The sequence below is a fragment of the Ovis canadensis genome, chromosome X, assembly GCF_042477335.2.
Source record: "Ovis canadensis isolate MfBH-ARS-UI-01 breed Bighorn chromosome X, ARS-UI_OviCan_v2, whole genome shotgun sequence".
Taxonomy (NCBI): domain Eukaryota; kingdom Metazoa; phylum Chordata; class Mammalia; order Artiodactyla; family Bovidae; genus Ovis; species Ovis canadensis.
In genome coordinates, this window is record NC_091727.1 from 130,397,887 (window position 1) to 130,411,773 (window position 13,887).

The window sequence follows — 13,887 nt, forward strand, 5'->3', positions numbered from 1 at the left end:
GTGAGTGATCACACTATCATGGTTATCAGGGTCATGAAGATCTTTTTTGTACAGTTCTTCTGTGTATTCTTGCCACCTCTTCTTAATATCTTCTGCTTCTGTTAGGTCCAGACCATTTCTGTCCTTTATTGTGCCCATCTTTGCATGAAATATTTGGTATCTCTAATTTTCTGGAAGAGATCTCTAGTCTTTCCCATTCTCTTTTTCCTCTATTTCTTTGCATTGATCACTGAGGAAGGCTTTCTTATCTCCCCTTGCTATTTTTTGGAACTCTGCATTCAAATGGGTATATCTTTACTTTTCTCCTTTGCCTTTAGTGTCTCTTCTTTTCTCAGCTGTTTGTAAGGCCTTCTCAGACAACCATTTTGCCTTTTTGCGTTTCTTTTTCTTGGAGATGGTCTTGATCACTGCCTCCTGTATAATGTCATGAATGTCCATCCATAGTTCTTCAGGTACTCCGTCTATCAGATCTAACCCCTTGAATCTATCTATCACTTCCACTGTATAATCATGAGGGATATGATTTAGATCATACCTGTATGGTCTAGTGGTCTTACCCACTTTCTTCAGTTTAAGTCTGAATTTGACAATAAGGAGTTCATGATCTGAGCCACACTCAGCTCCCAGTTTTGTTTTTGCTGACTGTTTAGAGCTTCTCCACTTTTGGCTGCAGAGAATATAATCAATCTGATTTCCATATTGACCATCTGGTGATGTCCATGTGTGGAGTCGTCTGTTGTGTTGTTGGAAGACAGTGTTTTTTATGACCAATGCATTCTTTTGGCAAAACTGTGTTTGCCTTTGCCCTGCTTCATTTTGTACTCCAAGCCCAAATTTTCTTGTTACTCCAGGTATCTCTTGACTTCCTACTTTTGCATTCCAGTCCCCTATAATGAAAAGGACATCTTTTGGGTGTTAGTTCTAGAAGGTCTTGTAGGTATTCATAGAACCATTCAACTTCAGCTTCTTCAACATTACTGGTTAGGGCATAGACTTGGATTGAGTATTGATATTCAGCAATGAGCAAACCTATGTTTCTTGTGTCTCCTGCACTGGCAGGTGGATTCTTTACTGCTCAGCCACCAGGGAAGCCCATTGATGATTATACTTTTTTAAATAGCTCTTGAATCTTTTCTTTTAAGTAGATTTCTGTTACTGCCTTATTTAAGGTCTTCTTCATCTCCTACCTTAAAAATAGAGCAGTTTTATTAGGTTTATGAAAAATATCAGCTCTTTGTCCACATCACATTTCCCATTCCCCAGAAACATATTCATTGTTTTAGCTGTTTTTTAAAAAAGCATTTCTATATCTGTAAAAACTGTATATACTATTGCTTTGTAGTTTTTCCATTTTAGGCCTTCTGTACTGACTTCCTAAAGTGAGAGGTGAGGATTTAACTCTTTTTACCACACCCATTTCCTTCTCTTTATCCATGTGTAATATATATTAATAAAATATGAATGTAATATGCAATTATCTATATATATATATAGATAATTATGCAATACATATAATATATGTGGGGCTTCCCTGGTGGCTCTAATGGTAAAGAATCTGCCTGCGATGCAGGAAACCCCGGTTTGATTCCTGGGTTGGGAAGATCTCCTGGAGAAGGGAATGGCAACCCACTACAGTATTCTTGCCTGGAGAATTCTATGGACAGAGGATCCTGGTGGGTTGCAATCCATGTGGTCACAAAGAGTCAGACATGACTGAGCTACTAACACCACCTTTCATAATATATATAATATATATATCCACCATGGGTATATGGTGTGTATTTTTATCCCCTCCCGCCCCCCACCCCATCCCACCTTTCTAGATGATCACAAAGTACCAGGCTGGGCTCCCTGTGTTATACAGCAGCTTCCCACTAGCTATCTGTTTTACACATGATAGTATATACATGTAAATGCTAGTTTCTCAATTGATCTTACCTTCTCCTCCTTCCCCCACTGTGTCCACATGTCTGTTCTCTATGTCTCCGTCTCTATTCCTGCCCTGCAAATAGGTTCATCAGTAGTATTTTTCTAGATTCCATATATATACATTAATATATGATATTTGTTTTTCTAACTTACTTTGCTCTGTATAACAGGGTTTAAGTTCATCCACCTCATTACAACTGACTCACATTCATTCCTTTTTATGACTGAGTAATATTCCATTGTATATGTGTACCACATCTTCTTCATCCATTCATCTGTCAATGAACATCTGGGTTGCTTCCATGTCCTAGCTGTTGTAAATAGTTCACCACCACTTTGAATTACCTTTTCCTGCTGATTCCAAATCCTTTCTAGAGTTCAGATGTTACAGTTTTCAAAATTTTGTTCTTGTCTACTTTCTTACATCTTTGTCCTTGTGGTTTTGTGCTTTTATGTTTTTCTTCTTCTTTTTTTAATCTCCTTACTGCCATTTCACAAGTGTTTTGGAATGCAGCAGCAGTAAATGCATATGTTTACATCTTTAATTAGTCTTTTATTGGTCTCATTTTCCCAGTGTTACCCCAACCCAATTCACTTTTACACAACTGCCAGATTGATTTTGATATAATGATACTCTCTGCTAATCATGTCTTCAGTACTTCCCATTGCTGTATATTTTTTATTTGCATAATATACAGGGTGCCATGTATAATCTAGCCCGTACCTATTTTTCAGCCTCATCTTTTGTTTGCAGCATTACTTTTTAAAATTGAAGTATAGTTTATTTACAATATTGTGTTAGTTTCAGGAATACAGCATAATGATTCAGGTATCTTGCAGGTTATATTCCATTATAGGTTATTATAAAATATTGAGTATGGTTTCCTGTGTATGCAGTAAATCCTCACTGCTTAACTGTTTTATGTATAGTGGATTGTATCTGTTAATCTCATACCCATAATTTGTCCCTCCTTTCCTTTCCACTTTGGTAACCATAAGTTTGTTTTCTATGTGTGTAAGTAATATTTATGGTTTTGCAAACACTCAGTATTCATTTATCCATATTTTTAGATATTTAATTAATTCTCCCAGCATACCCCACCCCATCATTGTCTGCCTGGTAATTGCTACCATGTCAAATCATCTCTTCTATGAAGCCTTCCTTGACTCCTATTTTTAATAGCTTGTTCTACATACAATAATGTCAACATTTATCATACACTGTTATAGTTATTTATTCACATATTTACCTTCATTACCAGAATTTGAGCTTCTTGATGGTTTTATCCTAGTTATTTCTCTATCTTCGGAACTTAGCATTGTCTGAGATGAACTTGAGCTTCCCTGGTAGTTCAGACAGTAAAGCGTCTGCCTGCAGTGCAGGAGACCTGGGTTCAATCCCCGGGTCAGGAGGATCCCCTGAAGAAGGAAATGGAAAGCCATTCCAGTACTCTTGCCTGGAAAATTCCATGGATGGAGGAACGTGGTAGGCTACAGTCCATGAGATTGCAAAGAGTCATACATGACTGAGCAACTTCACTGGTTCACCGGAGATGAACTTGGGGGCCTTTATATATGTTTTTAATTTATTTGTCCCCTGATATTTACACAGCACACTGTACTCAGTCTTTGATGGTAAAACAGATACAGAGGTAACAGACATGTGTACATGAATATTATACCTTATTATTAAATAGTCTGCATTTTAATGGTTGTTAAATTTTACATTATAAGGATACACTATTATTTGACTAGTACCTGTTGTTACATATTAGTTAATGTTTCTAGCTTTTTGCTTTTTTAAATTGTGCTTCGGTGAGCCCCAATGTAGGTAAATTTTAGGATATACCCATGGTTATTAGACGTAGATAAAGTTCTTAGAAGTTAAAATGCTGAATTAGAAGTAATATTTGGCTTTTGACTTATGGTTCTTTCCAAGTAAGTTGCCCTAATTATATTTTCACCACCAATTCATTGTTGTTGTTCAGTCACTAAGTCGTGTCCTACTCTTTGCGACCCCATGAACAGCAGCATGCCAGGCTTCCCTGTCCTTCACTATCTTCTGGAGTTTGCTCAAACTCATATCCATTGAATCAATGATACCATTCAACCGTCTCATCCTCTGTCATCCACTTTTCCCCCTGCCTTCAAACTCTCCCAGCATCAGGGTCTTTTCCAGTGAGTCAGTTCTTCACATCAGGTGGCCAAAGTATTGGAGCTTCAGCCAGCATTAGTCCTTTCAATAAATATTCAGGGTTGATTTCCCTTAGGATTGACTGGTTTTACCTCCTTGCTGTCCAAGGGACTCTCTCAATAGTCTTCTCCAGCATCACAATTCAAAAGCATCAATTCTTTGGTGCTCATCCTTCTTTATGGTCTAATTCTCACATCCATACAGTTAATTAGGTACCCATTTTTCTGCACCTGAAATCATCATCACTACCACCATCATCATTGTTATCATTCCTTGCTCAGAGTTATAGATGAAAATAATATTTCCCTTGTTTAATTTACATTCCTGTCATTATTAATGAGGTTGAGTCTTTTAAAAATGTTTATAAACAATTTCCTAGGAAACTTTATTTCCTAAGTTGCCTATTTGTGTCTTTTGATCATTTTTTGTCAGATTATTTTTTCCTTTAATACCCCAATTGTTTTTCTAAAAGGAGACTAAAAGGTATACTATAGTAGTGTTTATGAGAATACTTTGATTCTGTTGATAGTGAATTTAATAGCATTTATGACACCACCCTTATGGCAGAAAGTGAAGAAGAACTAAAAAGCCTCTTGATGAAAGTGAAAGAGGACTGTGGCTTTGTAGTAGAGCCTGAAGTCAGGCAAGTTGATTCCTCCAGTTCCATTCTTCTTTCTCAAGATTGCTTTGGCTATTCGAGGTTTTTTGTATTTCCATACAAATCTTGAAATTATTTGTTCTAGTTCTGTGAAAAATGTGGCTGGTAGCTTGATAGGGATTGCATTGAATTTGTAAATTGCTTTGGGTAGTATACTCATTTTCACTATATTGATTCTTCCAATCCATGAACATGGTATATTTCTCCATCTATTAGTGTCCTCTTTGATTTCTTTCATCAGTGTTTTATAGTTTTCTATATATAGGTCTTTAGTTTCTTTAGGTAGATATATTCCTAAGTATTTTATTCTTTTTGTTGCAATGGTGAATGGAATTGTTTCCTTAATTTCTTTTTCTACTTTCTCATTATTCGTGTATAGGAATGCAAGGGATTTCTGTGTGTTGATTTTATATCCTGCAACTTTACTATATTCATTGATGAGCTCTAGTAATTTTCTGGTGGAGTCTTTAGGGTTTTCCATGTAGAGGATCATGTCATCTGCAAACAGTGAGAGTTTTACTTCTTCTTTTCCAATTTGGATTCCTTTTATTTCTTTTTCTGCTCTGATTGCTGTGGCCAAAACTTCCAGAACTATGTTGAACAGTAGCGGTGAAAGTGGACACCCTTGTCTTGTTCCTGACTTTAGGGGAAATGCTTTCAATTTTTCACCATTGAGGATAATGTTTGCTGTGGGTTTGTCATAGATAGCTTTTATTATGTTGAGGTATGTTCCTTCTATTCCTGCTTTCTGTAGAGTTTTTATCATAAATGGATGTTGAATTTTGTCAAAGGCCTTCTCTGCATCTATTGAGATAATCATATGGTTTTTATTTTTCAATTTGTTAATGTGGTGAATTACATTGATTGATTTGCGGATATTGAAGAATCCTTGCATCCCTGGGATAAAGCCCACTTGGTCATGGTGTATGATCTTTTTAATGTGTTGTTGGATTCTGATTGCTAGAATTTTGTTGAGGATTTTTGCATCTATGTTCATCAGAGATATTGGCCTGTAGTTTTCTTTTTTTGTGACATCTTTGTCAGGTTTTGGTATTAGGGTGATGGGGGCCTCATAGAATGAGTTTGGAAGTTTACCTTCCTCTGCAATTTTCTGGAAGAGTTTGAGTAGGATAGGTGTTAGCTCTTCTCAAAATTTTTGGTAGAATTCAGCTGTGAAGCCATCTGGACCTGGGCTTTTGTTTGCTGGAAGATTTCTGATTACAGTATCAATTTCCGTGCTTGTGATGGGTCTGTTAAGATTTTCTATTTCTTCCTGGTTCAGTTTTGGAAAATTGTACTTTTCTAAGAATTTGTCCATTTCTTCCATGTTGTCCATTTTATTGGCATACAACTGCTGATAGTAGTCTCTTATGATCCTTTGTATTTCTGTGTTGTCTGTTGTGATCTCTCCATTTTCATTTCTAATTTTATTGATTTGATTTTTCTCTCTTTGCTTCTTGATGAGTCTGGCTAATGGTTTGTCAATTTTATTTATCCTTTCAAAGAACCAGCTTTTGGCTTTGTTGATTTTTGCTATGGTCTCTTTTGTTTCTTTTGCATTTATTTCTGCCCTAATTTTTAAGATTTCTTTCCTTCTACTAACTCTGGGGTTCTCCAACTCTTCCTTTTCTAGTTGCTTTAGTTGTAGAGTTAGGTTGTTTATTTGACTTTTTTCTTGCTTCTTGAGGTATGCCTGAATTGCTATGAACTTTCCTCTTAGCACTGCTTTTATAGTGTCCCACAGGTTTTGGTTTGTTGTGTTTTCATTTTCATTAGTTTCTATGCATATTTTGATTTCTTTTTTGATTTCTTCTGTGATTTGTTGGTTATTCAGAAGTGTGTTGTTCAACCTCCATATGTTGGAATTTTTAATAGTTTTTCTCCTGTAATTGAGATCTAATCTTAATGCATTATGGTCAGAAAAGATGACTTCAGGCTCTACTACAAAGCCACAGTCATCAAGACAGTATGGTACTGGCACAAAGACAGACATATAGATCAATGGAACAAAATAGAAAGCCCAGAGATAAATCCACACACATATGGACACCTTATCTTTGACAAAGGAGGCAAGAATATACAATGGAGTAAAGACAATCTCTTTAACAAGTGGTGCTGGGAAAACTGGTCAACCACTTGTAAAAGAATGAAACTAGATCACTTTCTAACACCGCACACAAAAATAAACTCAAAATGGATTAAAGATCTAAATGTAAGATCAGAAACTATAAAACTCCTAGAGGAGAACATAGGCAAAACACTCTCAGACATAAATCACAGCAGGATCCTCTATGATCCACCTCCCAGAATGCTGGAAATAAAAGCAAAAATAAACAAATGGGATCTAATTAAAATTAAAAGCTTCTGCACAACAAAGGAAAATATAAGCAAGGTGAAAAGACAGCCTTCTGAATGGGAGAAAATAATAGCTAATGAAGCAACTGACAAACAACTAATCTCAAAAATATACAAGCAACTTCTGCAGCTCAACTCCAGAAAAATAAACGACCCTATCAAAAAATGGGCCAAAGAACTAAATAGACATTTCTCCAAAGAAGACATACGGATGGCTAACAAACACATGAAAAGATGCTCAACATCACTCATTATTAGAGAAATGCAAATCAAAACCACAATGAGGTACCACTTCACACCAGTCAGAATGGCTGCGATCCAAAAATCTGCAAGCAATAAATGCTGGAGAGGGTGTGGAGAAAAGGGAACCCTCCTACACTGTTGGTGGGAATGCAAACTAGTACAGCCACTATGGAGAACAGTGTGGAGATTCCTTAAAAAATTGCAAATAGAACTACCTTATGACCCAGCAATACACACCGAGGAAACCAGAATTGAAAGAGACACATGTACCCCAATGTTCATCGCAGCACTGTTTATAATAGCCAGGACATGGAAACAACCTAGATGTCCATCAGCAGATGAATGGATAAGAAAGCTGTGGTACATATACACAATGGAGTATTTCTCAGCCGTTAAAAAGAATTCATTTGAATCAGTTCTGATGAGATGGATGAAACTGGAGCCGATTATACAGAGTGAAGTAAGCCAGAAAGAAAAACACCAATACAGTATACTAACACATATATATGGAATTTAGGAAGATGGCAATGACGACCCTGTATGCAAGACAGGGAAAGAGACACAGCTGTGTATAACGGACTTTTGGACTCAGAGGGAGAGGGAGAGGGTGGGATGATTTGGGAGAATGACATTCTAACATGTATACTATCATGTGAATTGAATCGCCAGTCTATGTCTGACGCAGGATGCAGCATGCTTGGGGCTGGTGCATGGGGATGACCCAGAAAGATGTTATGGGGAGGGAGGTGGGAGGGGGGTTCATGTTTGGGAATGCATGTAAGAATTAAAGAATTTAAAATGTAAAAAATAAAAAACTAAAAATAAAAAAAAATAAAATAAAATAAATAAAATGCATTCAAAAAAAAAAAGTGAAAGAGGAGAGTGAAAAAGTTGGCTTAAAGCTCAACATTCAGAAAACTAAGATCATGGCATCCAGTCCCATCACTTCATGGGAAATAGATGGGGAAACAGTGGAAACAATGTCAGATTTTATTTTGGGGGGCTCCAAAATCACTGCAGATGGTGACTGCAGCCATGAAATTAAAAGACGCTTACTCCTTGGAATAAAAGTTGTGACCAACCTAGATAGCATATTCAAAAGCAGAGACATTACTTTGCCAACAAAGGTCCGTCTAGTCAAGACTATGGTTTTTCCACTGATCATGTATGGATGTGAGAGTTCGATTGTGAAGAAAGCTGAGCACCAAAGAATTGATGCTTTTGAACTGTGGTGTTGGAGAAGACTCTTGAGAGTCCCTTGGACTGCAAGGAAATCCAACCAGTCCATTCTAAAGGAGATCAGTCCTGGGTGTTCTTTGGAAGGAATGATGGTGAAGCTGAAACTCCAGTACTTTGGCCACCTCGTGCGAAGAGTTGACTCATTGGAAAAGACTCTGATGCTGGGAGGGATTGGGGGCAGGAGGAGAAGAGGACGACAGAGGATGAGATGGCTGGATGGCATCACTGACTCGATGGACGTGAGTCTGAGTGAACTCCGGGAGTTGGTGATGGACAGGGAGGCCTGGCGTGCTGAGGTGCATGGGGTCGCAAAGAGTCGGACATGACTGAGCGAATGAACTGAACTGAACTGAATAATATTTATATGTATAACTTAAAAGTAATTACAGTAGAAGGCTATGCTTGTGTTTATTGACCAAATTGCTAATTTTCATAAATTTCTATGAAAATCTTGCAATTTTTATCTGAAATATTTGCAAGTAGACTAAGTAAGGTAAAGAAAACGTCTGTCCCTAAGCAGAATGGAGCTAGCTGGAAGCAGTTTTACCAGAACCTTTTTTGGGGAAGTCATTTTTAAGAAATATTTTAAGCACACAAATATGCTGTCTTAAACAATAACTGTTTAATAGAGGCCTGTGCAAACATCACACCATCCACTTTTAGAACATTTCCATTACCTCTAAAAGTTTTCTCTAGCTTGTTTGTCGTTAATCCCTATTCCTACTCTGAACCCTAGGCAGGTACTTATTTACTTTCTGTCTTTACTGATTTGCCTTTTCTGGAGAGTTTAATTAAATGGAATCATATTATATGTGATTTTCTGTCTGACCTAATTTTTCCAGGTTCATCTGTGTTGTAGCATATCTCTGTATTGTATTCCTCTTTGTTGCTGTGTAGTATTCCAGTGTATGGACATATCATATCTTGTTTATCCATTCATTGGTTGTTTGAAGTTTGTGTTTTGTCTTCCAAATATAATTTTAGCTCTTAGTAGTCCACCTTGTTCATAGTTAGAGGTAGGAGTTCAACTTCATTTCCATGTAGACATGCAGTTGTCCTTGTATTATCTGTTGAAGACTATGCTTCCTCCATTGAATTATCTTGGCACCTTTGTTAAAAATGAATTGACCATAAATATAAGATTTTTTCTGGCCATTTTTTCTGTTCCATTGATCTCTATGGCTATCCTATGATAATACCATACTGTCTTGATTACCATTGCTTTGTAATAAGTTTTAAAACTGGGTGATATAATTCCTGTAATTTATTATTCTATTTCAGATTATTTTAGCTGTTTTGGGTCTTTTGTCTTTCCATGTAAACTTTAAAGCTTGTTTATTTCTACAAAAAATAGCCTGCTGGAATTTTCATAGGCATTGCATTGAATTTGTAGATCAATTTGTGGAGAATTGACATCTTAAAACTATTGAGTCTTTCAGTCCATGAACATGGAATATCTTTTCATTTTTTTAGATCTTCTTAGTTTCTCTTAGCAGTGATTTATAGTTTTTATTGTACAAGTCTTATAGTTCATTTGCTGTTTATTCCTAAATTTATCTTTAATTTATTTATTCCTGAGTATTTTAATTCTTTTTATGCTATTGTGAATGGAGTTGTTTTATTAATTTCAATTTCATATTGTTCAGTACAGTTCCTTTGTAATAATGGCAAATGTGTATGGTGTATTTCCCATCAAATTTCAACTATTACTAGCATTTTACTTCTAGTATAGCACATAATTTAATAGGCCTGCAGCAGTAAAAGAATCTGCCTGCAATGCAGGAGTCACAGGAGACTCAGGTTTGATTCCCGGGTTGAAAAGATCCCCTGGAGGAAGAAGCAGCTACCTACTCCAGTATTCTTGCCTGGGAAATCCCATGGACAGAAGCGCCTGGTGGGCTACAGTCTATAGAATCACAAAGAGTTGGACACCACTGTAATGGCTTAGCATGCACACATGCAGGGACTAATCACTGATGCATACATGGGACCATTACTCTGGGTGGTTAAGTGCCTAGGTACAGTTTTTGCCCTTAAAGAATGACACTTCTGAAAAATATGAAGTATGTTAATACAGAAATAGTCTTGAGAATTCAATTTGAAAACATGACAAAATATTTATGGTAAGGCTTTCTTAATAATGCTGACTTGTGTTTCTCAACATTTCATTGATTTTTAAAAATGTTTATAAATTTACTCCTTTGCATTTAATATATATCAATCAGCAAATTAAGTAGATTGTGCTTATGTTGACACTTCTGGCCTCAAGTTAATGATTTGTTGTAGTGCTCATTTGTGCTTTTATCACGTTGAAAAATGTTATTTAGGGGGAAAAATTGCACCCTGCAGTTTGTTATTTCAACAGAAAGGAGATGTTTTTTGCCAGACTGTTTTCCTAGCCTTTCAGTAGACAACCATCATTTAAATCACTCGTTCTTAAAAGATGTGATCTTATAGTGCCTGTATGTCATAAGATAAAATGAGGTATTATACTTCAAAAACTCTGTAACATCTGTTCTTTTCCAATTGGCTGAAGAAAATTAAAGTATAGTGCTCTACATTTTTTAGTTTTTCTCTTGTAAAATTTGTCTTAAATTTTTGGGCCCAGTTATTGCATATCAGCCAGTGAGCATTAATGAACACTAAAACAAATGACCATATTTATTTATGCACAATAATAGAAAAACTCAGATTATCACACTTACTTCAACAGCTTATTTTTACTACAGAAAGTTACTGTTTTATATTGTAAAACTAATGGTATTTTGTGTTGCTCTGCTCTGAGCAAATTTAAGGACCACCAAGTTAAATTAATCATTAGAATGAAATAGAAATATGAAGCTACTCAGTGTACTAATTTGCTTATAGGCAACAAAGATCTACACATTCAATTTCATGGCCATCCTGTATGGCACTTCTAGGCTGTAATGAGTAAAAAGCAGTTAACACTTCTCTTCAGCAAAACATAAATATCAGGATAGACCATAATTTCCATGAAAGCTAGGGAGAGAAAATCAAGAACACTCTTGTCCAGTAGTTTCCTACCAGATAGACACATGTTTTTCTCTTAATACTTAACACTATTAAAATTGATATGTAAAATTTTATCAATCATATGTTGAAGGGAGAATTAAGTTATTATGTTCCTGGGATATTTCTACCTCTGAGTAATGTTGTGTGCCTTTTCCCCTTGTAGATATGCTGCAGAGGAAGGTAGAAGAGGTAACACAAATCCTAGAGGATCATCACTGGGAAGAATACAACGTCAAGATGGCTTTTGATTAAATGACCCTATTTTGAGCAGGCTGTTTTTGGATTATACATTACCTTCAAATTTTGATGGTGTTCATTAGAATAGTATTTACAGCTACTATTCCCTCTTTGGTACAATCAAGTATGCATGTATTTTTTCCACTTAAATATTATGTTATTTGAAAATGATACTGTAGTTTGGCTTTTAGTATTAGCAAATCAAAACTTTATCAGCTCTTCTGTCTAGGCAGCAACCTCTTTGATGTTGACCCTGTGTGTGTAATTAATTCATGGCTTACTCTCCTAGATACCATATCTTACTGCCAGTATGCATTGTCCTTTTCACTCCAGCCAGATCATAGAGTAATGTTTGCCCAAAAATAGATGCCAGCCAGTCTTTACTGGGTGCTTGTTAACACTCAGCATATAGTGTTAGCTACTGTGAAGTCTCTGTCCTCAAAGGCACTTACTGTCTCCTTTGAGATACAATTAATGCCTTCTGTATGAAAATAGTATAGATAATACAAGAAAGTGTGTTATGAATTACAGAAAGTATGCTATAGAAATTCAGAGAAGTGGGACTTCCCTAGTGATCCAGTGGCTCAGTCTCTGTACTCCCAATGCAAGGGGCCCAGGTTTGATCCCTGGTCAGGGAACTAGATCCCACATGCTACAGCTAAGTTCACATGCCACAACTAAAGAGTTCACATGCCAAAATTGAAAGTCCTTGCATGCCACAACTAAAGATCCTGCCTGCCTTAACTGAGACCCAGCTCAGCCAAATAAATAAATACATTAAAAGAGTTTCAGAGAAGGGAGGAAAAGTTAGAGTGGATTTAGGGCTTGAATTAGGCTATTTTTAAAGGTTCAGGCAATTTATTTTTAATGTGCAAATAATCTGGCATTTTACTTGATTTTAGCATGTGATGAATACTTTTGGGGTTTATGTATTTATTTGTTTTTCAAGAAAAAGCCTTGTTCTTAGCTTCTGATTTCTTGTGTTTCGTGTTTTACCTGTCATAAATAAAGGTGATGCTCTGAAAAACAAAATAAACTACTTAAAAAGTTTTTGAATGACTAGTGCTAGTTGCTTGTCATTACTGCACTGAATTTCTGTTGTACTGACTGAACATGACCATTCTGAGGGAGACATATTATAGAAAGAGAATATTTTTGAAATGAATATTAGCGATTTAATTCATCTTATGAGTAAGCCAAATATCAATACTTACATGGCCTCTTTTTTTTCCTATCCACACTTCTCAAAGTAGCAGCTTCTAATCAGATAAGTTTTTATTACCTCTCAAAGTTATAGAATATGAAAAAATTCAGAGGCCATTTAATTTTATGGATGATTTCTGTAGGTATACAGCTTTTGAGTATAATCTTGAGTAATCTTTAATGTTTGAGTACAATATTATTACTACTGTACCCTATATAACATTTTCTGTATTTTTTTGGCAATTCAACTCTTGTAGTCTGTGAATACATTGTTTCACATTCAGGAAAGAGAACATAATATATAGAAGAAAACACTGGGTTTATTCTTGTCCCTGCTTAATTAACTGGACAGATACTTTCATTTGAAGAATTATCTTTTGTCTACAACATAATAGAGTTGGACCATATGAAAGTTTTCTCAACTGGAATAAACTAGTTTTCACTTCTCTTAAGTTTTGTGGTTCCTTTATATCTTTTCACTACCAGTACATGCTTACTATAAAACTTCCTCAGTAAAATAAAGATGGGGCTATAGTTTTCCTGTTGACTTTGCATTGAGAGGACATAAAAGAGGCAAGTGAATGGCAAGTGACTTCTAAATCAGTGCAGTTACACTGTAAGCTTACTGGTGGATCTCTGTACTGTTTGGAGCCTTAGACTCAATCATCTTTAAGGTTACTTCTGACGGTGGTTCTAATATGTATCTAAAAGACGTGGCTTCCCTGATAGCTCCGTTGGTAAAGAATCTGCCTGAAATGCAGGAGACCCCGGTTCGATTCCTGGGTCGAGAAGATCC

The 13,887-nt window shown here is 36.1% G+C and overlaps 1 protein-coding gene across 3 annotated transcripts in view; it reads left to right on the top strand.

Annotated features, from left to right (window-relative positions):
* NUP62CL (nucleoporin 62 C-terminal like) overlaps positions 1-12,938 on the top strand; it is a 104,519-nt gene extending 91,581 nt beyond the window's left edge. For all 3 annotated transcript variants that reach the window (XM_070292155.1, XM_070292157.1, XM_070292156.1), the window contains one exon: positions 11,815-12,938. In XM_070292155.1, the coding sequence (XP_070148256.1) occupies positions 11,815-11,903 (89 nt within the window). In that variant the 3' untranslated portion in view covers positions 11,904-12,938. The remainder of the gene's footprint in view (positions 1-11,814) is intronic.
* The last annotated feature ends 949 nt before the right edge of the window (positions 12,939-13,887 follow it).